The sequence below is a fragment of the Vulpes lagopus genome, chromosome 7 (assembly GCF_018345385.1).
Source record: "Vulpes lagopus strain Blue_001 chromosome 7, ASM1834538v1, whole genome shotgun sequence".
Classification (NCBI taxonomy): domain Eukaryota; kingdom Metazoa; phylum Chordata; class Mammalia; order Carnivora; family Canidae; genus Vulpes; species Vulpes lagopus.
The window spans coordinates 39,360,576-39,385,423 of NC_054830.1; the positions used below are offsets into that span (position 1 = coordinate 39,360,576).

General features: G+C 44.7%; 1 protein-coding gene and 1 long non-coding RNA gene across 3 annotated transcripts in view; one reads left to right on the top strand and one right to left on the bottom strand.

The window, feature by feature from the left end:
* Positions 1 to 18,150, top strand: part of LOC121495006 — a 100,576-nt gene extending 82,426 nt beyond the window's left edge. The window contains exon 4 of the long non-coding RNA XR_005988947.1: positions 18,094 to 18,150. This is a non-coding gene — a long non-coding RNA (uncharacterized LOC121495006). The remainder of the gene's footprint in view (positions 1 to 18,093) is intronic.
* A 165-nt stretch (positions 18,151 to 18,315) lies between these two features.
* PDZRN3 (PDZ domain containing ring finger 3) overlaps positions 18,316 to 24,848 on the bottom strand; it is a 237,514-nt gene continuing 230,981 nt past the window's right edge. For both annotated transcript variants that reach the window (XM_041762221.1, XM_041762222.1), the window contains 4 exons: positions 24,644 to 24,706; positions 22,921 to 23,022; positions 21,482 to 21,598; positions 18,316 to 20,826 (listed from right to left, as the gene is read on the bottom strand). In XM_041762221.1, coding sequence (XP_041618155.1) covers positions 19,309 to 20,826; positions 21,482 to 21,598; positions 22,921 to 23,022; positions 24,644 to 24,706 — 1,800 coding nt within the window. In that variant the 3' untranslated portion in view covers positions 18,316 to 19,308. The remainder of the gene's footprint in view (positions 20,827 to 21,481; positions 21,599 to 22,920; positions 23,023 to 24,643; positions 24,707 to 24,848) is intronic.

Below are 24,848 nucleotides of genomic sequence, written 5' to 3' on the forward strand. Positions count from 1 at the left end.
GCCTGCTTCTCCCTCCGCCTGTGTCTCTGCCTCTCTCTCTCTCTCTCTGTGACTATCATAAAAAAAAAAAAAAAAAAAAAAGAGCAAAGGAAACATAGGATTTAGGCTAAATGAGGACATGACCAAATTTGTGTTTAAAAGAGATCATCTTGGGGCACCTGGGTGGGTCAGGTGGTTAAGCACCAATCTTTGGCTCAGGTCATGATCTCAGGGTCCTGGGATCCAGCTCTGCATAGCATTCCCTGCTCAGCAGGGAGTCTTTCTTTGATTGTCTTTCTTTGATTGACTTATTTTGCCCCTCCCTCTGCCCCTCCCCCCTGCTTGTGGGCTCTCATAAATAAATTATCTATCTATCTATCTATCTATCTATCTATCTATCTATCTATCATCTATCTATCTATCTTTAAAAAAGAGAGAGAGAGAGAGAGAGATCATTTTGACTGCCTCCAGGAGGAAGCAAGTGTAGGATGCACAACATTGAATTTGGGAGACCAGCTGAAAGACTATGGCAGTGGCCCTGCTGAAAAATGCTGGTGGCTCAGATGCTGTGTATCCCCTATTCTAACATACAGCCATTGTGTCCATGATATTTCATAGGTTGTCAAGTGAAGGCATCTCTTAACACGCTCTATGCAGCTGGGCAGTGTAGCAGTTGGCATAGCCTTCTTGGAAGGGGCATCTCTCAAAATAAAAAAGGATTTTGCAGTGTGGGATTGTGAAATAATGAAACAATGGAACAGAAGTGCAAAGATGATTCTAAGAAGTTCGCTGCAGTGCTGATTATGGTAGTCAAGCCTGGGCAACAGTTAGATGGCCCTTCTCATGGCATGACTGCCCATACACCCACGTGGTGGTACATTCTGCACTTCAGAACAGTGATGATACAGATAGTTATGGACATGAGAGAATGTCTGCAGTATCTTTTTAAGGGGGAAAACAAGGTTATAGAAATTATAATCCTATTTCTGTAAATAAACAGACAAGTGTGCTCTGGCTTTCAGGAAAACGTAGAAATGATTCTTCGAGTATTTCCTTGTGTAAGAAACTCTGTAAACTCGCTCTCACTCAGGCAAGAGAAAAAGGGAACTATTCCAGGGCATGGTGTAGGTGGACTCTTGCTAAGACTCAGGGCTGGGGCAAAGTGTCCTTGAGGTCTCTCTCACTCACACTATTGGTTTTAGAACTATCCTTAAATGCGAAAGGAAATCTTAAAAAATGATTACTTGTTTATTTAAAGCAATGTCCTCCATTTCATGAGTACTCAGCAGGCTATGTAGATAGGCAAAGAGCATTGGCTCTGGAGTGAGCCCTAAGGTGCACCCCAGCTCTGAGTGGGACTTCAATAGGTCATTGAGCCTTGTAGAAGGTTGTCATCCTCACTAGCGCAAAGGTACATATCTCACAGGGTTTTCCAAAAGCCAGCTGAGATTCATATTTTGGCTCAATGCCTGACACATCTTAGGTTCTGTGTAAATGCTGAGAAATTGTTATCGTTGTTCTCTTAGTACATACCTGCTCCCAGGCACCTGATGTGTTCTTGATTTTAATTGACTTTTACCCCCTTGGAGAACCCATTCAACAAGGGATGGTGGAGAGATAAAAGCTCTGGGGTGTAAGTAAGAGGCCTGGCCATTTTGAATTCTCAGTTTTCCATGAACCCTCTGTGTGAGAGTTAGTACCATGTAGCCCCACAAAGCTAAGCATCTTTAACTTTAAAGATAGAAGGTTAGGCTGAGCCAGCTTCCATCTCTATAAATCTGAGACTGCATGGCCTACGGCCCTGATAAAACCTATGTGACCCTTTGTTGAGACTTCCAGGTAGAGACCCTTATCTGTGTGCCCTCGGCTGGAAGCGATCTTTTATGAACTAATAAGAAAAAATTCTGTTTCTGTTTGCTTTCTGACCCCCTTACACCAACTGATAGGCCTGCATAATGCTGTTATCAACAATTTATGGTCACCTCAATGCCATGCTCTTAACAGCAAAGCTAATCACATTTTAAGCTTTTTGAGTTTTTCTCCTTCAAATAATTGCTTGGCTTTCCCGTCTAACAAATCTTGAAATGATAGTTCGATTCTTTGGTGCAGGAGAACTGGAAGATGGTTCTGGTCAATCCCAGCGATTTCTGCCCCAAACAGGGACCTATTAGGAGGAAATGGCAGTGGCCCACTTTTTCTCTTTTTGTAAGGTGCTGTGGGCCTTGGCTCTGGATGGTTCAATATTGGCCGACTTATTGCTTCCTCGTCTGTGGGTGTCTCTGAAATTATCCATAATTCAAAGTTTATTACCAGCATTTCCCAATTACATTTCTTAGTGAGTTGTTCTCAGAGATATGATTGGTTGGGTATTGTGAAAAGAAATACAAGAAGAAAAAAAAAGATTGCAATGAAATAAAACTTCAGTCTTGGGAGACTATATTTCTTTTTTTTTTTCGGAGACTCATAAAGTCCTTTGTCCTATCAAAGTCACTAAAATGTCCTGTAGTCAAGAAACTGTTTCCACGTAGTTTAATATACTTTGGTGAATAATGCTTTTTTTTTTTTCTCCTCTTGTGAATGACGATTTGTGTTAAAACACTTCTTAGCATCTTGGTGAAAGTTTGGAAAATACTCTAGATTGTGCTGTTGACCATTTGAGCACAACTGAACCCTAATTGTAGCTTCTATCTATAAGAGCTCTTGAGAAGCATTTGACCTTGACCTCCAATTACCTAGCTGAGGGGTGACTGCATGGGTTCTTCTGTGGAAGTTCACTGTCTCTCCCTCCTTCCCTACCACATGGTGAGCACCCCTTGAGGTTCTGTGAGATGTCTTCTCTCCCCAGCTTCTTAGGCTTTAATGGAGCTGACTTTGGCTTCCAGGATCAGAGGTGAGGGGAACAGAACTTCATCTTGTTCTAGCCTCCTACCTTTCTAGCAGCTCTGGGGCAGGCCGGAAGTCAAGAGGCTTTTCTGGCTCCTGAAATCCAGGTCTCCTGTGCCTTCTTGTTCTTCCCTCATTTGGAATCTGGGCTGTCTGCTTCCTGTCTTTGCTTCATCTTCCTTCTATTTGCTGACCCAGGGGTAGTGTTGTATGTGTCTCTTTAGAGACTGGCTTTGATCTTATTTTTTAGATAGTCACTCTGGAAAGCCAGGTAGTGATCCTATTTGAGAGAAATCAAGAGTTATAGGAAACTTCCCAATAAAGAGAAACCCAGGAAGACATTTTGCCCCTGTTGTATGCTTGAGCATGCCGGTTCACTAGGGCTGATGTGACCAAGTACTACACACTCGGTGGACTACACAACAGATACTTACTCTCTCACTGTTCTAGGCTAGACGTTCAAAGATCAAGAAGTAGGTAGATTTGGCTCCTTCTGAGAGCTGTGGAGAGAATCTATTCTGTGCCCATTTCCTAGCTCCTGGTGGTTTGCTAGCCATCTTCGGTATTCTTTGACTTGTAGACATATCAGTTTGCTTTCTGCCTTCATTGTCACATGGTGTTCTCCCTGTGTTTTTGTCTGACTCCAGATTTCCCCCTTTTTATGAGGACATGGGTTGGATTGGATTAAAGCTTACCTCATTTTAACTTGATTACCCCTATCAAGACTCTATCTTTAGGTCATATTCTGAAGTGCTGGTGGGGGTGGGGGTAGGGGTTAGGACCTCAACCTATGAATTTGGCGGTGGGGGGGAGGGGACACAGTTCAACCCATAACATTGAGCATGAGGGAGCACCAGAGTAGTGATGATACACATAGCATCCCCTACTCCTGATGGAAAACGGGAGTAAGGGTGCTGTTGACATTACCTTGCCAAGACCCGTGGGAGGCTGTGGTTTACCCATCAGCTGGAACATCATACAATTTGTATCTATCCTTTGTTTAATGCCTGTAGAGCATCAAGCAAGTTTATATAAATTATCTCATTAAATCCTTAGAGAACCACCCCTCTTCCCTTAGACTCCTGCCAAACTCCTCATGGTGTCTGCCCTCATCCCTCTGACAGAGTCTTCAGTCACTTCCCTCCTATTTTCCTGCTCCAGCACTACAGGTACTCTTGCTGTTCCTTGAACATACTACCTCACTTGGTGTCTCCTCTGCCCAGAATGCCCACCACTCATCCCATACCCTCCCATTCTTAGCTGCCTTCAAAGGCTCAGGTCAATGAAGACTTTGTTGACCATCCTGTTTAAAATGACAATACCCCCCACCCCCCAAAACTCCTTGCCCCTTCCTTGCTTTATTTTTCTCTGTAGTACTTGTCATCAAAGGAATTCTGTGATTTTCTTTGTTGTTATTGCTTATTATCAGTCTCTACATTGGAAGGTAAGCTCCAAGAGGGCAAGGATTTTTCTTTTTCTTTTCTTTCTTTTTTTTTTTTACTGAGGTTGCCTTAGCCCATCAAATAACATTTAGTGTACTGTAAGGGTTCAGCATATATATTTTTAATGAACAGATGAGTGATTGGAATAAGTGTTAATAACCTAAATCCCAGATAAGGAAATAAATTCAGAGTGCTAAAGACCAAGGATACACAGAAAGGGGAGGCGGGGCCACAATGCAAACCTACACTCCAAGAAATGCATAAATCAAAACCACAGTGAGGTATCACCTCACCCCAGTGAGATGGCCACTATCTGCCAAAGAGAAAATAACAAGCTCTGGGGAGGATATGGAGAGATTGGAACCCTCCGACACTGTGGTGGGATTTTAAGATTGTATGACTGCTGTGGAAAACTATAACTACCATATGACCTGCATTTCTACTTCCAGATATATGTTCAAAAGAATTGAAAGCAAGGCCTCAAAGAGATATTTGCACACCCATGTTCACAGCAGCACAGTTCCCAAGGGCCAAGAGGTGGAAGCAACTTCACTGTCTGTTGACAGATAAATGGTTTAAGAAAATGTGATGTATATGTTCAATGGAATAATGGTCAGCCTTAAAAAGGAAGGAAATTCTGACATTTCCTATTATATGGAAGAATCTCGAAGACATTATATTAAGTGAAATAAGACAATCACAAAAAGACAAATACTGTAGGATTCCATTTTTATGAGGTACCTGAGCTAGAAACAGAAAGTCGGAAGGGTGTTAACAGTCGGAGGAGGGAGACAGCAAGGCAAGTTCTTGTTTAACGGGTATCAAGTTTCAGTGCCATAGATGAAAGAAGTTCTGGAGATCTGTTTCACAACAATAGGAACATACCTGACACTGATCTGCACATTTAAAAATGGTTAAGATGGTAAAATAAATAAATAAATAAATAAATAAATAAATAAATAAATAATGATAGTTATCTAGATAGCATCAAATTAAAAAAAATATTTGCTCACTGGAATAAAATGGGGGAGGGTTGCATTGCAGAAAATGGCAACTAATAAATGTAGAAGGAATATAAAAAGACAAAGCCAAAACCACTCATAGTCTGCAGCCTCCTGGGGTATTGCCTCTTGGGCATGTCTTCTGGGTGCTGGCAAAGGTCTGTATCAGATGTAATGACCTCACCAAGAGCTGCCTCTGTTTAGAACCAGGAGGGCCTGGCTCTGGGCCTCAGCATGAAACCAAATAGTGCCATCTCAGGCTCGTTGAATGCCCTTCCCTTTACAAAGAGTAATCCTTCACCCAAGAGGAATCTGGTATCAGGGAGATAGGCTGAGCCCATATAGAAAAATCAAGGGCAAATGCATTTACTGCATCTCTGGCAGAGGCACTTCTACACCACAGCCAGGCCATCCCATAGAATGTGCTGGTGAATTGTTGGGGGAGTTTCTCAGAGCAGTTAGGGCAGGAAGTATAGAAGAGCTTGCATTGGACAAAAGTCAAAAACAGGGCCTGAACCAATGTCTATCAATACTACCGACCCAGGAGATTGTTTTCCAACCAGGGATTAAAAGACAGGGCACTCCTGGAGGGAAGGGGGGGTAGTCCCTCGGGGAGTCTAGGAGCCCAGGGTGTGCTCAAGAATGTCTGGGGTGCAGGCATGGGGGCATCTGTAGGGGCACCACACATGTCCATCCAACAGAGCCCATGTCCACCTCCACCCCAAAGCTGTGCCCAGGCAGGTGTCAGGAAGGCCTCCCACACCCTCACAGCCGGAGGACAGCAATTTGCCAGGATGCTTATTGGCAGCTGAGGCTGCAAGGGAGGGGGAAAGGGACATGTTTTTTGAAATCATGGTCTCAGGAGGAATCCTCAAGTTTGGATGGTGATGGTTAATTTTATGTGTCAGCCTGACTGGGTAGGCAATGAAGTGCTCAGATATTGGGTCATGCATTATTCTGGGCATTTGTGTAAGAGTGTTTTGGGGATGAGATTAGCATTTGCATTGGTAGACTGAAGAAAGTCTTAATTGCTCTTACCAATGTAGATGGGCCTCGTCCAATTAGTTGAAGTCCTGGGTAGAGGGAGACCTGGGTGGCTCAGTGATTGAGCATCTGCCTTTGGCTCAGGTTGTGATCCTGGGGTCCTGGGATTGAGTCCCGTATCAGGCTCTCTGTAGGAAGCCTGCTTTTCCCTCTGCCTGTGTCTCTGCCTCTCTCTCTCTGTGTCTCTCATGAATGAATAAATAAATAAAATCTTAGAAGAAGAGGAAGAAGAAGAAGAAGAAGAAGAAGAAGAAATAAATAAAACCTTAGAAGAAGAGGAAGAAGAAGAAGAAGAAGAAGATGGCTCCCTACAAAGCCATCTAGTAGTAGCCAGTAGTCGTCGTCGTCGTCGTCCTGGGTAGAACAAAAAGGCTCACTGTCCTCAAATAAGAGAGTTCTTGCTTGGGCTCCTTTGTCCTGGTCATTAGTTTTTTCCTGCCTTCAGACTTAAAGGCAAACATTCAAAATTTCTGGGGCTCAACTTGTCAGCCTTTGGACTGGACCTAAACCACCTGCCCTCATGGATCTCCAACTTGCCCATTCACCCTGCTCATGTTGGGATTTGCCTGCCTCCATAACCACAGGAACTAATCCTTATTGTCAGTACCCACTGCCCCATACATACATATGTGTGCATGCATACACACATTCACAGATACATATACATACACACATCCCTTTGGTTCAGTTTCTCTGCAGTACCCTGACTAATGCATGGCCTAGGGTAGGAGGTAGGATACCCATGCCATGAGCCAAATCCAGCCTGCACCTATTGTTGTACAGCCAACATGAATTAAGAATGGTTTTTACCACAAATATTTGTAATCAGTGTGATGATAGTCTCACTAACCTTGAATCCCAAGTAGGGGATGTCCCACCATCCTTGCATTCTTCTCATTAGTAGGCCCATATTACTAACAATAACACATACTTGGAAATTCATCAATAGAAAATAGTGGAAATTTGTTTTCTCTCCTCCTTTTTTTTTTTTTTTTTCAAATATAAGCTCTTTGCCCAGCATGGGGCTTGACCTCACAACCCCAAGATCAAGAGTCACAGTTGGGATGCCTGGGTGGCTCAGTGGTTGAGTGTCTGCCTTCAGCCCAGGGTGTGATCCCAGGTCCTGGGATCGAGTCCCACATTGGGCTCCCTGCCTGTGTCTCTGCCTCTCTCTCTCTCTCTGTGTCTCTCATGAATAAATAAATAAAACCTTTAAGAAAACCGAGTCACATTTTCTACCGACTGAGACATCGGGGTGCCCCATTTTTTCTCTTCTTATATAAGTATCTGGTTAACATTCTTGATTTTATCTCTTGGCCCCTATATACTGAAATATTTACTACCTCATCTTTAATGAAAAAGTGTGCTGACCCCTCACCGAAATTCTAACCTGCCCTAAGTGAAAAAATTGTGGGTACCTTGAAGACATCCAATACAATTTTTTTTTTTTTTTGCTTTTTACACTTTAAAAAGTATCTCTGTTAATATTCTGTTAATTTTCAAGATTAAAAAATGAAATCAAAGAAATTTCCCCTGTGGGCATAATTAGAGCAAAGATTGCGTCCTTTCTGAAGGCGGATGTAGGTAAAGAGGGTGCTGCCTCTGCCAGTGGCTCTGGCTGCCGCCTTCATGCGCTGCCGCAGGGGACCTAGGCTGGGTGTTGATGATGCAGCATTGGCCTTGACCTGTCCCGACCCTTCCTCTGGCTCCAAGAAGCTTGAGTCACTGCAGTGGTGTTTCCCATTGCTTCCTCTCATTGGCTGCCCTTCAGCCCTCCCTACAAAGCCATCTTGAATGCGTCTTGGAGCGTGCTTTGCTGATGGCAGAAAAGATGAGGACAGGGCCAGCTTCAGAAGGCGCTATTGGAAGTCCCAGCTGCTGCACACTACCCACCTTCTGCAGCCTTGCTTACCAGGTGACACCCGGGAGCCTTTCTGTCCAAGGTCACTAAGGTCATCTTGACCACCAAGCAGGCTCTGTCAGTGATGGCCTTGTCTGCCCCCCGGCCCTGTGTGGTGGGTTTTACAAGCACACCCAAACAGGGAAGGCAGTCATGCTCACAGACAGGTCAGGTTTTTCTTCTGCTAGTTAAGCTAAGAGGAGACCTACTCTTGTGTTCCTCGAGAGGTAAGACTCTGGACCCCAGAGTCAGAGATGGGACTCTTGACCTGCAAAGCATGGCTTGTCAGGCAGTCTGGTTTTGAAGGAATTTGTCGCCTACCCCAGGGCTTTTGCACTTGGCTCTTGCAGTTGGCTTAGAACACTCTTGCCCACACTCTTGGCATGGCTGAGTCTTGCTCAAACTTTAGATCTCAGGTTAAATTTTTAGAGAGATTCTCTGATAACCCAGCTGAAAGTATCATATCTCACCCCAATTTTTCATTTATTTACCATATGTCATAAAGTGTCCTGTGTGTCCAGAAACTATTCAAACAAACAAACACCCCAATGGCCCAAACCCCTGGTTATTTGCAGTGTGTCAAAGTTCAGCATGCACCTGAGTCATCTGGAGGGTTTGTAAAACAGATACCTTGACTCCTGAGTATCTGAGTCAGCCAGTCTTGCTGGAGCTCAAGAATCTACATTTCCAGGTGATTCTGGGGCTGTTGGTCCCGGGACCCCACTGGTGGGTAATTCTCTCAGACCTGTGCTTGTTTCCTTATCATGATTTGTAAGTCTTTTTCTTTGTTTGTTTACTTGTGTTTCTTTTTCTGAATGGGCACTCCTTGAGGGGGATCATCTCCGCCTAGCCGCCAGGGAAGCCCTGGTGTTGCAGAGTGACCAGCACATAGTAGGTGCTCTGTGGACACTTGAATGGGTAAGGCCAGCACGCAGCAAGAAAAAGCCTCTCATTGCTCTTCCTCCCTGCATATACCCATCTTGACTTAGCGGCTTCCAATATCCATGAGAAATCTTGGCAGGAGAGACAAGTAGAACCTGAGTCAGCTTCTCGCCCCCAGTGAGCACTTCATGTATTTAGGTTACTTTGGTGAAATCAGTGCTTTAGGATCCAGGGGTTAAGGTTGCAGAGTGGGTGAATGTATTAGAGATAAAAGTGAGAGACAGGTGGAGATTATGTAATAGTAGGTGTCCATAAGTATAGAATGGGTGTTAGGATGAAGGATTTTGCAATCAGAGGCCCTGTTGCATTTAAGCTGCTGGGGAGTCTTTTAAAAAGAGTTCAGTCTTGCTGGGAGCCATCTTCGTGCCTAGGTGTTTCAGATTAGAGAGAACTCCGTGCGGTGCAATCTCCTGAGAGCAACAAGAGGCAAGCCAATCAGCTTTACCTCATGCCTGGAGATAGGCCCTTGTCCTCTGCTGGTTAGAGCCCAAAGTATCTTCGTAACTTACGACACCTTAAGAAGTTTTCTGAAGAATGCTTTGGAACTTGGTACCATTTGCAATTTTTCATTTCTTGAGAGATACAAAGCATCTTAGTCTGTTCTGACTGCTGTTAAAAAAATACCGCAGCTTAAAAACAACAGGAATTTATTTCTCACAGTTGTGGAGGCTGGAAGTCCAAGATCAGGGCACCAGCATGGCTGAGTTTCAGTGAAGGCCCCTTGTGTGTTGTAGATGACCACCTCCTCACTGCATCCTTGCTCGGCAGAAGTGGGGAGGGAGCTCTCCGGGGCCTCTTTTATAAGAGCACTAATCATATGAGCAATCGCCTCGCAGAGGTCTCACCTCCTAATATCATCACCTTGGGGGTTAGGTTTCAATGTATGAATTTTAGGGAATACAAATATTCCATTTGTAACACCAAGGCAGGCGTGAGCCCCCTTGCCCAGGCATGAGCAGTCCCCAAGCCCAGGAGACATTGGCATAACTTATTTTCTCAGCAACTAAATTAATAAAAGCGTCCTCAGCTCAAATGAAGGGACACTGGCCTCATTTTGCTGTGGATCCATTTTATCCATTTTACCTCAGATCAGAACCAACCTGGTGTCTGAGACTGCTTTTGCAAAATCTGTGAACCCAAATAAATAAAAATTGGCATATGTATTCATTTTCTGATTGAAAGTGTGCATAGGTCTCAACAATGCTTGCAATAATCTGTGCTGTTAGGAAGCCAAAGGGAATTTGGCTTGAGAGTTAGAAGATATAAACTAGTTTTTAATTGTGATTTTACACATACGTTATAAAACTTACCATTTCAACCATATTCAGTGCACAATTTGGGGTACTGATTACATTCATAACATTGTACAACCATCACCACTATCTGTTTCCAAAACTTTTCCATCACACTAAACAGAATACTTTGTGTGCATTAAGCAGTAATTCTGTACCTCGCTCCCCTGGTCCCCTGTAACAACATTTTGATTTTCTGTCTTCATAAATTTTTCTATTCTACATGTGTCATAACTGGAATGATATCACATTTGTCCCTTTATGTTTGGCTTATTTCACTCACCGTGATGTTTTTGACATTCATCCACGTTGTAACATTTATCAGATCACCTTCCTTTTTAAAGGCTGAATAATATTCCACTCTGTGCATATACTACATTTTGTTTATTCATCTTTTAGTGGACACTTGTGTTGTTTCCATCTTTTGGCTGTTAGGAATGATATTACTGCTCTGAGCATTAGTTTACAAATACCTTTTTCAAGTCCTTGCTTTCAGTCTTTTTGGTTTACATCCAGAAACAGAATTTACTGGATCATACAGTAATTCTAGGTATAATTTTTTGAGGAACCACCAAACTGTTTCCCCAGAGTGGCTGCACCATTTCACATTCCTGCCAGTAATGTAGGTGTTTTGATTTCTCCAACTCCTCACCAACACTTGTTATTTTGTTTCTGTTTTCTTTTGGTTTTGGTTTTGATAGTAGTCATTCTAGTGGGTAGGAGGTTGTGTATCTCCTTGTGGTTTCAATTTGCATTTCCCTAATGATTAGTAATGTTGAACATCTTTTCATGTTTCATGAACATCTTTTCATGCTTTTCATAGCATGTTCATATGCTATTTATGCTTATTAACCATGTGTACATCTTCTGTGGAGAACTATCTACTGAAGTTCTTTGCCCATTTTTAAATTGGGTTCTCTTTTTGTCATTGAGTTGGGTTAAGGTGGGCCCCCAATCCCATAAGATAGATCTTTATAAATATTCTGGATATTAAATCCTTAGCAGACATATGACTTTCAAGTATTTTCTCTAGTTCTTTGTCTTTTCACTTCCTTAAGCCTGTTAGTGCACAAAGTTTTAAATTTTGATGAAGCCCAATGTATCCATTTTGTCTTTCCTTGTTTATGCATTTGGTGTCCTACCTAAGAATACATTGCCAAATCCAAGGTCATGAGGATGACATGAAGATGATAGGAGATCAAGTCAGTATTAATCATGACTTTGCTTAAGATAGAACATTGGTTTGTGAATCCCCTGAATTATATGCAAAGTTTTGTAGTTTGTCTGGAGTTTTCAGGGGATCGCTATGTTCAAGATAAAGAACAAGGAAGCATCTGGCATAATATGAATTATTTGGCCTCTGCTTGGTTTAGAGTACGGTCTGCCGGTAGGTGTCCTGGCTCACCCGGTGGCAAGATCTTGACCATGTTAATTGTGTTTGGTGGAGGATCTATCATACTTGCAGGTCTTCCCTCTTTATAAATGCTAAGGATTCATGAACTTCTCTGGGTTTTAAGAAATATATTTAATATATGGCCTGTTTCTAAATGTATAACTATAAGCTTCTATTGGAATTAGGCTTGATGTTAATTGAAGGAACGAATTCCAAGCCTGGTTTATAAAATGTACTTGTTCCTCAGGGAAATCAGGTCATGAGAACTTAGGTATTAAAGAAGTGACCCTGGTACAGAGGAGGGTAAAGTAGGAAGGTTAATGGAGTAGAAAATAGACACAGTTGGCATCTCTAAAAAGACTGGGTCAAGAGTCAGAAAGTTGAAAAGTTGATTAAAAGACATTGGTCAAATATAAGCTTCCTTACCAAAGTACTCCTCAAAATGTCGGCTTGGAATCCAGGGAGGGGGCATGCCACATGTGCTTAAGGTAATAAAGTCCATGAATGTTGGTAACAAGGCTCAGGTCAGGGTGAAGGTGGCTCTTAGAAAATCCTTTTTTCATTAGAACCAGTACTCTTCTCCCCAAGACTCTGCTCTACAACCACCTGGGCAGGTTTTGTTCATTCTGGGTAAATGTGAGGCATTTGCAAAACCCATGTTCCTTGTCTTAAATGCCTATTTCTCAGAAAAGGGAAAGGCTTACATTATATTTAATTAGGATGTATTGAGTTCCTCTGCGCTTCCAGGTCATCAGCGTGGAGAAACTTCTTTATGGAGGTAGATGTTTAGTGCCTTTGGAAACTTGCGGCTTCTGCTTAGGACACCTTCGAGATCACTTATGGAAGGAAGAGCTGAATGAGTGGCAGCAGGGGTTGAAAACCGCCCTCTGATACGGAGTCACCTTGTTAGTTCACACAGCAGGTCACAACTCAAGAGAGGTATTTCCAAAGGCTGGCTCATCAGAGAAGCTGTGTGGCCCTGAAACTACTTAAATTGCCTTCTTCATTATACATTCATCAGGTCAGGTTCTTTTCCTCCGGAGAGTGGTAAGACCTGGGAGGCAGGGTTTTAGCTGCAAAGGAAGGGAGGAGGAAACTTGCCTTTTCCTCGCTCCTGATCTGTGTGTTCATCATGGGTGGGTGATGGAAAAGGGAGCCTTGGATAGGGAGACACATTCTTACCAATGGTCAACTCGGTGAACTCGGTAGAGCGAATTAACTAAGCTTGCTAAGTTTATCATCTGCAGTAGCATAGAGATGGGAAGCAACAGGGTTATAGGCAGATTTACACCTGCGCTGGAGGAGGACATGAAATGTTTAGCAGAGGTCATGCTGATACTTAGGGACTAGATGTTTGTGTCCCCCAAATTCATGTGTGTTGAAGTCCTAACCCCCAATGTATTGCTATATGGAGATTGGGCCTTGGGGAGGTGATTAAGTTTGGATGAAATCATGAGAGCGGGGTCCCCATCATGGAATTAGTGTCCTTATAAAAAGAGAAAGAGATCAGAGCATGCTCACTCCCCCCACGATGGGGAGACAGCCATCTACAAGCCAAGAAGTGAGTTGTCATCAGAACTGATTATGCTGGCCCCCTGATCTTACACCTTCTAGCCTCCAGAACTGTACGAAATACATTTCTGTTGTTTAAGCTCCAGCTACGATACAAACAAGTATCTGGCATCTGCTGAAATATAAGCATGTCTCAATGTGAAAATCTATGAGCCCCCTGTCAGGGAAATGCTATTTCCAAGCACAACGATTAAGAATGGTTGGAAAGAACTGGTTTTACCTTTGCCCTTTGACCTGTACTAGATCTTTCATTTTGAGCAAGTTGCTTTCCTAAGTCGTCTTTGTTTTCTTATCTACAAAAGAGGATAACATTCCCACCCATCTCACAGGCTATTTATGCTTAAACAAGGTAGCCCACATAAACTTTTAGCATAGCTTCTAGCACACGTTAGGTGCTCAATAAATGTTGGCCATACTGAATGAGTATTTATGGTCAAATAGAGAATTGGGCTGTTTCTTACCTCTCCAGACTTAATCACAAACTTCATTCCCTTCCCCCCTCCCCCATTACTCGAACCATACTGGCATTTTGTAAGTATTTGTGTGATGATTGTTTTCTTTCCCACTAGACTGTAAACTTTATGAGAACTCACTGTGGCCTTAAACCTTGTGGACACAAAAAAGTACTGTCTTAGCACATCCATGCGGGGGTTTGATGTAGCTCCCAGAACAGAGGGGTGGTAACACTTCCTCAGAGGTGAAAGTGCTAAGTCAAACCCATAAGGTCTGGGGTGGCAGGTAAGAAGGAGGACTAAATGCACGGTACAACCTAATCCTAATATATTTTCATTTAGGGAGTTTCATTTGGCTTCTGAGGATTTTGGCAAGACCCACTAAATTGGTGAGCTAGTTTAACCCTGCAATAGCCCCACTGAAGTAAGAGTCCTTAATAGCCCATTTTTCATCTTAAAAGGTAGCTGAGTGCACAGAGGTCAGTGTTCCACCATTGAAAGGCAAAACCACATTACTGGCAAATCACATGCCCCCATGGACAGCACTCTTTCAGGATTAGTTGAAACTGGAAGCTAGAGCAAAATGGATCATTTAAGCAGAAAAACCCATCTGAATGAAACCCAAAGAACCATACTTTTTTTTGTAACTGCTTTAGGGAATTCACATTTAATCAAAATTGAAGACTACAGCATTTGCCATGAGAATTCTTGCATCTTATCGCGGTTTTAGTGATTTCTTTTTAATTAGTTGCAGCTCTGCAGAAATCCTAACGTGCTTAAAACAATCAGGAAACAAATAAAACAGAGCTGCAGTTGCTTATGGCACAACTGTGTTTGCTTCCTTGGTTTTGGGCAATTTGGCTAACAAGTGACCTGTAACCTACTTCTAAAGGTACAAGTAGATAATTATTTAGTAAATTTTCATACTTCAGTTTATAATACTAATTAGTTCTCCAACTAGTATTCCCTAGGCAATGTATGTCGTCCTCCCTCATCACATTTATGATTCTTTTGACTTGGGATCTCCTGTTTTCATTTAAAAGATGAAAAGCTTAATTTGTGCCCCAAATTCCCGTATTTTTATGTGTCGTCTCTCATATGTTCTTGCCAGGAGTTAGAATACTCTGTAATTTAAAACTCAAAGGGAACTGAGCAAGATGCTTGTCATTTTGAAGCCATTACTTTTATTGCAATCATGACTGTGTTACAAGTAATAACATAACTGGAACAGACTTTTAAGTTACTTCTTGAGAAGTAGATGGAGGCACAGTGGTGACAGGTGAAGGGTTTGGCAGCAGGTAGATGTGAATTCAAAGCACATCTCTACATTCATCTGGGCACATTTCATAATCTGAGTCTAAGTTGTTGATAAGGCCATCTGCCTCGCAGAACTGCCCCACCGATTCGGTAAGATGATGAGGTGGTTTTGCACATGCATGTCTGGTCATTGCTATCAGTGCTAAACGATAGAAATAGAATATATGCCACATACATAATTAAAGCTTTTCTAGGAGCCACATTTAAAAAAGGTGAAATTAAAAGTATTTTATTTAACCCAACATATGTGAAATATTATCATTTCAACATGCATAAAAATGGAAATGTTTTGGGGTTTTTTTAGTAGTCTTTTAAATCCATTTAAAAAAAAGATATTTATTCATGAGAGACACATTTAGAGAGAGAGGCAGAGATGTAGGCAGAGGGAGAAGCAGGCTCCCTGCAGGGAGCCTGATGTGGGGCTCGAGCCTCAGACCCAGGATCATGCCCTGAGCCAAAAGCAGATGCTCAATCACTGAGCCACACAGGTGCCCTTAAAATCTATTTTCTCAGAATATTTCAATTTAGGCTAGCCATATTTTAAGTGTTCAACAGCCAGATATGGCTAGTGGCTCCTGCATTGATTGGACTGTATTGTAGCACTGAATCATCAATAAATTCTTATTTCTTTTCCTTTGTATTTTAGAAGTATTGTTTAAACTTGAGTCATTCAGCCAGGTGAGTGGCTGCTATGGGGATGTGGGGATCTGTCCTCATAGTCCTGAAATTTATTTAGCTGTGAGAGAAATAATCAGTAGCATAATAACTAGAAGAGTATAGGTGCTAATGGTTGCTTGAATTTTTTTTTTTTTTAAAGATTTTATTTATTTATTCATAGAGACACAGACAGAGAGAGAGACAGGCAGAGGGAGAAGCAGGCTCCATGCTGGGAGCCCGACGTGGGACTCGATCCCAGGTCTCCAGGATCACGCCCTGGGCTGCAGGCGGCGCTAAACCGCTGCGCCACCGGGGCTGCCCGGTTGCTTGAATTTTAATTGCCATAAACATTATGGTTCTAATGGGAAAATATTCCTTGATATTAAAAATGGGCACCTAGATTAAACAGTGATGTCAGATGCACCTAAAAACAGCATGAAAAAAATCCATAGAACTGTCCAATTCAGTTGGCCTAATGTTTAGGATTTCGTACCTTTAGGGGAGGTCCGTGAATGGACTTTGGGAGCACAGAAGGCCTCCAAAATTATATGCAACTTATATGTATGTTTTTCTGTGGAGAGAATCCGTAGCTTCCAGCAGATTCTTACCTGGGCCAAGGAAAGCTCAGCCGCTGAGGTCTGCCCGTTGGTTATGGTGGAAGTCCTGTTTGCACAGGAGCTAGGGTTTCACCAGTGAGAAGTTGTAAATTGTATCTTGTCACCATTACCCAGGAAAATCCCTCAACTCACCCACCGGCTCAGAAATGTCTGCACAGCAAGGCACTTGGGAGGCTCAGACTCACTAAAGAAATGGCAGATTCATGTCTCCTGGCTTATGCTCACTCCAGGGCATCCACTGGTGAAATGTGTTTATTTTTTGGTTGAGGGCACAGGGTTGAATGCATCTGAGTTAACTGTGTATATGACAGCTACCCCTCTCTCCCATGTGGCCATGGCAAAAAGAGCTGCGGGAATAGGATGTAGGTTCCGAATTCAAATCTCCATTTGTTTATTAAATGAGCCACACTTGTCTCCTCAAGCCTCTTGCTTGTGGATAAAATGATGATTTCTGGAGTGCCTTCCGAAGTTTTTTTTAGATTTGATTTGCCAAGGTAGATTTGGAAACCTCCTATCACCTTGCAAATTACGACCCAATGTATTTATATGATAGAATGATTTAAAACAGAAGTTGTAAAAGGGATCTAGAATTGGATTTAAATGTCTGTTTTTAATTTCCCTCTACTTTTTCATCAGTGGCACTGGCTGACTCCTCTAAATCTGGAGGCAGGTGGGGAGTCTGATGAGAAACTCCTCCACTTGACTTTGAGGTGAAACCCCTTTGCTTGACTCTGATGGCACAGGACTATCTAGGCTGGTGCTCCTTGTTCTTGTGTGTTCTTCCAAGTGTCTTGTAGTAGTGTTTATTCTCTGGGACACATTAACTAGGAAGAAAGGCGTGAGGGAAGAGCGTTGTCAATGAGCTGCTTCTGGGGGCCAGGGATCTGCTTCTGTCAGCGGGTGGACTTGGAGAATATTGGAAAACCATGGCCCTAATAGTGCACCTTTTGCAAACACTTGTCTTTGGAGGGTTGTTTACATAACACAGCAGATGTAATTATCTTTGCAGCACCTGTTCTGGAAGAGGCAATGAATAGACACCATTAGCACTTCCATGTCTTACTTTCACTTAAGTTGTTCTATGGCAACTGTGACTGACGACTAGTTAGCCTCAAGATTTTGGACCCAAAGAAGGAATTCTGGTTGGAGGAGGGCATAGGGGAGTTACCTACGAGCTGCCTAAACACCTGGTCATATGCATCATTTTTTTTTTTTTTTGTCAGATCAGTAAGCCAGATGTCTGGCATCATGGCAAATGAAACGGACACCCTTTCTCATCCTATCTGTATTTTGTATTTTCAGTAGATATTACAGCTGCAATCGGTGTCATCACTATAACTAGGGAACAGCTATAGGAAATTCATTATTTAAAATCCTGGGGGTTGTTGAGATTCTGAAAGATACCAGTTTTAAAACGCATCCACTTTGGTGACCTATGTTATTCCGTGAACATATGAAATAGTTTGCAGCAATGGGAAGTCGGGTCCAGTCACCCAGAGTCGTTTTTACCAGCAGGCAGTAATGGTTGCAATAGACCGAAGAGATTTCATTGTAAACGTGACCCTGTCTGATAAACTTGCTCATACTTATTCTTGCTTTCAGGGTAACTGGGCCAGGCTGAGGCCTTCTGCAAGACAGCAGTCAGAATGCAGGATTCAGTGGTGAGTCTGATTTCTTCTTCTTCACCGACAGAAATTTGTTTTAGGTCTGTCTTTGGGTTCTGGGCAGAATGAAGGTACTGGATGATTCAAAAGACTTAAATATTCCCAAGGAAGTAGATAATGTATTGGAAGAAAAAAGAAACACCGCCAAAGGCTTTTTATTTTATAAGTACCACTGCAAAAAATGAGCAATCACTTCAAAACATATCAAATAGAAAATAATAATTTATTTTAACTTCATCTTACTTAAGGTTTGTTAACTAATCATGATTTCATGAGCTTGCTTGTAAAACTCTGTCCCTTCAAATCTACAAAGCAAAGGTTTACTACGATGAGCACTTAAAATTCCACAAACCACCTCCATCCACAACTTCCCTGTACATGCAAATTCTTCCATCGGGCTGCAATATTTGCAAACATGCTTTAAACTTCCGTAAAGCTGCATGGTATTTTGCTTTCTGGTAAAACCTTTACACTCTCTTGGGAACTTTAACCAGAAAAAAAAAAAAAAAAGTTTAAATGTGTATCCCAACTCTAAAACACTGCTGGTTTGGTTATGTGTCATGAACCACACAGTTTGGGAGTTTTGAGTTGAAACCTCGACCCTCAATCACGTATTAATGGTCACTCCTATGAAACACGTTGAACAAAGTAACGTAAAATAGGGTTCCATTAAAAATACACACTGGCAGTTGTATTCGTGTTTTCGGCAGGAGAAAAAAGCGTGTTTAACTTTTTCATATGAATATAGTTTAGACAAATTATTCTGTGAAAGTATGCTTAATAAAAGATCTTTCTGAAATTTAAACACTTTATGTAAAAGGTTAGCGAGTAAAAAAGTACAATTGCTATTTTGGGAAAAAAAAAAAAAAAAGAAAGAAAGAAAGAAAAAGCTCTGTTTGTTAATATTGCCTTCCAAGACAGTTAAGGGTGGTTTCTCTCCACTTAAAATAGAGCTATCGACACCCGGAGCTGCAGAGTTGGCCAGTTTTGGACTATAAACAGGATGACCGTCTTTATCTTATATACAAAAAAAAAACAAAAACAAAAAACTTGCCGCATTGAACGAGGCAGGAATTTCTACCCCAATGGTAGCGTTCTCTCTTATGTACACGACGCAGGAGTGGAAAATAAAAAAAAAAGAAAAAAGAGAAATTTATACAGTAGTCACGGATAAGAAGGAATTGTAGACTCTCGTGCCATCCGGGGATTTCGTGCCGTGGGTCAGGAGTTCTTGGATCGTCATCCAGTTGTCAAATATCTTTTTGTTCCTCTTCTTCATCATCTTCTTGTGGCTCAGTTCCAGGATGCTCACCTCCCTGCGGTCGTCGGCCGCCTGCTGCTCGCGCAGGCACTCGAGCCGGCTCTGCATCATGAACTCGCGCCGCCGCCGCTGCTCCTTGGCCTTCACCACGTGCTGCTTGCGCTCCTCGCGGCTCCAGTAGCGGCCCAGCTTCAGCTCGCTCACCGCGTCGTCGTCCGTGGTCATGCCGCTGCGCTCCTCGCGGATCTTGAGCGCGCGCTCGCGCAGCAGGCGGTCGCGCACCGGCCGCTTGGTGATGTAGCGCGAGCCGTCGCTGCGCACCTTGACCTTCCACTCCAGGCGGGCTCCGGCCGCGCCGGCGGGGGCCAGGTCCTTGCACATGCTCACCAGGCTCATCTGGCTCTGCGCGTACTCCACGGCCGACTTCTGCTGGATGAGCTGCATGTAGCTCTGGTAGTGCTGCGCGTGCGCCGGGATGTGCGCGTGCTTGTAGGGCGAGTGCGGGAAGGAGGGGCCGCCCGGCCCGGGGCTCCCGGGGCTCCCGCCGTCGTCGCCGGGCCGCCGCTCCCGCTCCCGCTCCGGGGCCGGGCCGGCCTCCAGCTCCCGCGGGGCCGCAGGGCCGAGCCCGGCGCCGCCCGCCTCGGCATCCTCGGTGATGGAGAGCAGGCTCTTGGGGGCGGCCGGCCCGTAAGCTTCCGCGCCGCCCTCCGCAGCCCTGCGCAGGGAGTTGTCGGGCGACAGCTCCAGGGTGAGCGGGGTGCTCCGGCAGCTCTCCCCCGTGTTGTAGGCGCTCGAGCTGTCCTTGTCCGACTTCTCGGGGAGCTCGGTGATGTCCGACAGCTCGTGCCTGCGGACGTCCACGCTGGTGTTGTAGTTGCGGAAGCCGCTGTGGTGCAGCATCCACGACTCGCGGTACTGCTCCCGCAGCTGCTGCATCTTGTGCGCGCGCACGATGCTCAGGCACTCCAGCTCGATGCTGCGCAGCTCCTCGTTGAGCAGCTCCAGCTCCTTGTCCACGCTCTCGGGGTCGCTCTTGCTGGCGTCCAGGTACAGGCTGTACGGGCTGCTGCTGCCCTTGGCCTGGCACTTGAGCTCCAGCAGCTCCCGGAAGCGCTCGCACTCGTCCACCGGGATGCCCAGGTAGTCGGCGTCCGCGCAGTCGGCCGACAGGAAGGACTCGCTGCTGAACGGCAGGTCGCCGCTGCCCAGGGTGTCCTGGCTGCACGTGAGCTTCCTCTGCCCGGCCAGCGGGGTGGACGAGGCCGTGGCGTCGTCGCCGTTGTTCTCTTGCTCCGAGCTCTCATCGTTGCGCGTGCTCTCGTCCGTGCGTCCCACGCCGCTGTCCTTCTCGTGCTGGTTGGACAGGATGGTGGCCGTATCCGTGGTGCCCCCGTCTTCCTCATGCTTCTTCTGGAACGAGAGCAAACAAACGGCCGCGGTGAGGGAGTTTCCCGGGGGCCCCCGCCTTTCCTGCGGGTCACGGGCTGCCGGACAGGGCAGGCTGTGCAGCGCTCAGGCGGAGAGGCAGGGCATGGTGTCCGTACCTGGCCGTGAGGCGGGCCTACCCGGGCTAAACACCTATCTCCTCCTCATCCTCCTCCTCAGTTCTCCCACCTGTAGGACGAGGAGAGTAGTCCCCTTACCTCAGTGGATGACCCTAGCCATCCATTCTGGGCGGTGGCGGGGGGGGGCAGGAGGCATTCAGCAGGACCCTGATGATGCAGGTGGTGCAGAAGGAAGCTAAAGGGATCTGAGCAGCTCAGGCTACACCCTATGCCCAGGGAATTGCTCTACTTTGGAAAGTATGACTTCATGTTTTCGGATCTGCGTGAAAGCTGGCACTAGCGTTTTCTAAACAGATACGGACCGCTCAGCTGTAACAGCCAAGGCAGGCTCCCTTGGTGGGGGTGGTGGGGGGACACAGGAAAGCCAGCAGTTGCACAGGAAAGCGCTTGGTTTGCTTGCTGCCTTCCAGGCCCGCTGAGTTCCTGATGGTCTTTGGCACAGTGGGGGAGAGGGAGGGTGCACACCTGCCTAAAGCTGCTGGAGGCTGGGGGGGCCTTACCTGCTGCAGCCTGCTGGCCGTGAACTGCATGGCCTGCTGGTGCTGCTCTTCAAGCATGTCCATGTGCAGGTGGTCCAGAAAGTCGTTTCTGTCCTCATCCATCCAGCCCTCGTCCAGCTGGTGGGGAGCGGAGAGTGGAAGGAGAGGGGGGTAAGTAGCAGCCAACACAGGCTTCAGAAAAGAGTCCTTCTGATTTCATCTTATTGACTTTTTAAAAGCACGGATGTTAAGACTCCCTCCAGGAGCCATGAAAATGCAGTGGGCCAGGTGTTTTGCTGTACCTCAGCAAACGAGCCCCCCCTTCACATCAGAGACCTTCCACCCCAGGAAAGCCTCGGCTATCCATGGTTTTATCTTTTTTCAGGGTGACGCTCCTGCATCCACAGCAGCTACTTTCAGTGAAGTGGGCCCCCCAGTGAGGGGGTCAGGTGGAGCGTGCCCTGACTCCTGCGCTCTGGCCCACAACCAAGGTTAGCTGGCCCTGAGGAGAAAGTATCCACGGCATGGGCGGTGTTCTCTGTGACACAAAAAGTGGTCTGCTCACCAGCTGTCTCTGGGGCAAGGCCCAGCACTTTCATCAGGTGCACATCTTCCCAGAGTAGACTACTGAGGGGCCTGACATCCCACAGCCTATGGGCCATATCTGGCCTGCTGTTCGTGTACCCTTTGCGGCCGCTTTTGTCCTACAATGGCAGAGTCTAGTAATTGCGCCAGAAACTACATGCCCCCAAGCCAAACATATTTATTACATGGCCCTTTGAGAGAAAGTTTTCTGGCCAATGGTTCTCTTATATTTTAAAATAAAAATTGTATTTTGTGTATAAAATGTACATGGCGATGATTTATATAAACATAGTGAAAAACTATATTTTGTGTAGAAGATGTACATGGTGATGATATACATAAACATAGTGAAATAATTCCTAGAGTCAGGCTACTTAATGTAGCGTTTCCTCACAGAGCTACCATTTGTGTGTGTATGGTGTGTGTGAGAGACATAGAGCGAGCAAGCGAGATGAGAGCACCTGAAATGTACTCTCTCAGCAAAGTTTTAGTAACAACACAGTATTACTAACCACAGCCATCGTGCAACACGTTGCCTACACTCCACCCAGGTCCAGGATGGTTTGGGAACTCAAACATTTTGATGGTTATGACCTTGTTGTGTTTTCCAGTCCATTATGTTTCCTTATCTTCTCCTTCTTTACCATTCCTACACTAATGAACCTGCTGGGCCTACAATGTAACGTCAGGCTGGATGTGAGCACTCTCCTTAAATGGTTAAAACATAAAATAGGTTTTAGGTCACATCAAGTGAGACCACTTTTTCAGGATGTACAAAATGCCTTCACATATTCAGACTTAACACTTGGACAGCGGTCTACAGTGCCACGGACTTGGAATACAGACCCAGCTTCATATGCGGGAAGCAGACTCACCTGGAGTTCAGGCCTTGCAATCAGCAAGGAAAAGTTCTTGTTTTCTTCACTGGTTAGAAGAGCCACGGCCTCCTCACGGTTCTGTACCTCTATTCCATTAATCTTAAAAAAAAAAAAAAAAAAAAAAAAAGGAAGGTGAGGAGGTGATGGAAGGGTTGGCCACAGCATAATTAGATCATACACAATCATTCTATACTGTTCCAGGCTTATGTGTGTCACCCAGTCACAGCTGGGGCACAGAATAGTCCATGCAGCTTGAAAAGAATGCTCATTTTCAGAAGGAAAGGCCTTGCCTGGCCTGGTCTATCAGTCAGCCATGACAGGTGTACAAGGGAACTAATGTGGAAGCTATGTGAACATAAGTGGCTGAGACTCCAGAAGGCAGACTGAGAAAAATCACCATGTTGTGAAGAGGGACCATCTGAGCAATTTAATCAGACATAATACTCAGGCAGGAACATAAAGGGAATATACTAAAGCATTATTATAGACATTTTCAGATAATATGGGAGAAAAAGCAGCAGCAGGTCTCATGTGACCATTATGGAAGTTGAGGACAAACAAGGCAACGGCATCATACATGGTGTTCTTGTGCTTAGGGTGTCACACCTTGGCTTCTTTAGGCAGGACGGAAAGGCTAGCAGGAGGGACTCTCACAGCATGTGTGAGTCCCAGGGTGGGTGATTCCTCCAGTGGACACAGGAACCGTCTCACCGAGCAGGAAGGTGACCCTTCTACCCAACTCCTTAGGCCAGTGAACCAAAAGGCAACAAAGAGGATGATTCTACTGGTCAGGGTGACCTGACCCAGTGATCAGTGGAGTAGGCAGGGCCATGTTCAGAACTCAGGACTTGCATGTCCCATAGTAAAAGCTAATGGGAAATGACAGCATCCCCACATGGCAGGACTGCAGAGGAGTAGGAGCTTTTAGGAATGAAGGATCCTTAAGCAGGAAAGGGTCCTTAAGCAGCTGAGGTTTGGGTTGAAATCTGGGGAAATGTAGACTGTGCAGTGGAAAAAGGGAATACAAATTACTCCCGGTGAGGTAGAAATACAGTAGATCAGAAGTGAGAAGACACGAGTGAGAGGAGTAGGAGCTAAGCCTTGTGGGACACCGTAGAACAAAGAACCTCCATTTCTGTGAGATTAAGAATTACTGTAGATGAAGCAAGTGGTCTCTTTTTCACTCCAAAGAGCAACAGGCCTTCCGGTAAAGAAATAATCCTTACGAGCCGTTCTATGGTATGGTTACATGTCAAGTCATGAAATATAAAAGGCTTCTCCATCAATTTCACTAAATTTGCCAAAGATGTTCCTATTTTAAGGACAAGACCAAACTTGACACTCATGGTCCAAAATGAGACCTTTAGAGAAATCTACAATGAGAATTCTTCTGGTTCATGAGCTGCGGACTCTTGGCTTGACTTGGGCCCGTTGTTGTACTGTCCTGGGCCCTACAGAGAGAATGATAGGAAGGGAGGTTCGCCTTTGGTAAGGTGCTAGGGCCTCTCTGTCCAGCTGTCCTAGGCCTCACCACTCGTGGCATGTGTCACTTTGCAAGGTTTTTGCTTCACTCATCAATTTAACCTGTCTGGCCTCACTATACATCTGATTTGGTAATCCTTGTTCCTTGATGTCTTCTGTATTTTCGGCTCTAAAGCTATTATCATCAACCATAAAGTGTGCTCTTCAGGGACGAGGCTCCTGGTCAAAGCGGACCTACCTGGATAATGCGGTCTCCTTCTCGAATGCGCCCATCCTTGGCTGCGATGCTGTTAGGGTCGATCTGAAACACACATGGACATGTCAGCATGGAGTGGATAATAACGAAGACATGCATGAAAATCAACAACAGCACTTCTCAAAGGCTAACACATAGTCTTGCTTATCCCTATATTTTTGTTTTGCACAGAAATAAAGACGACTTA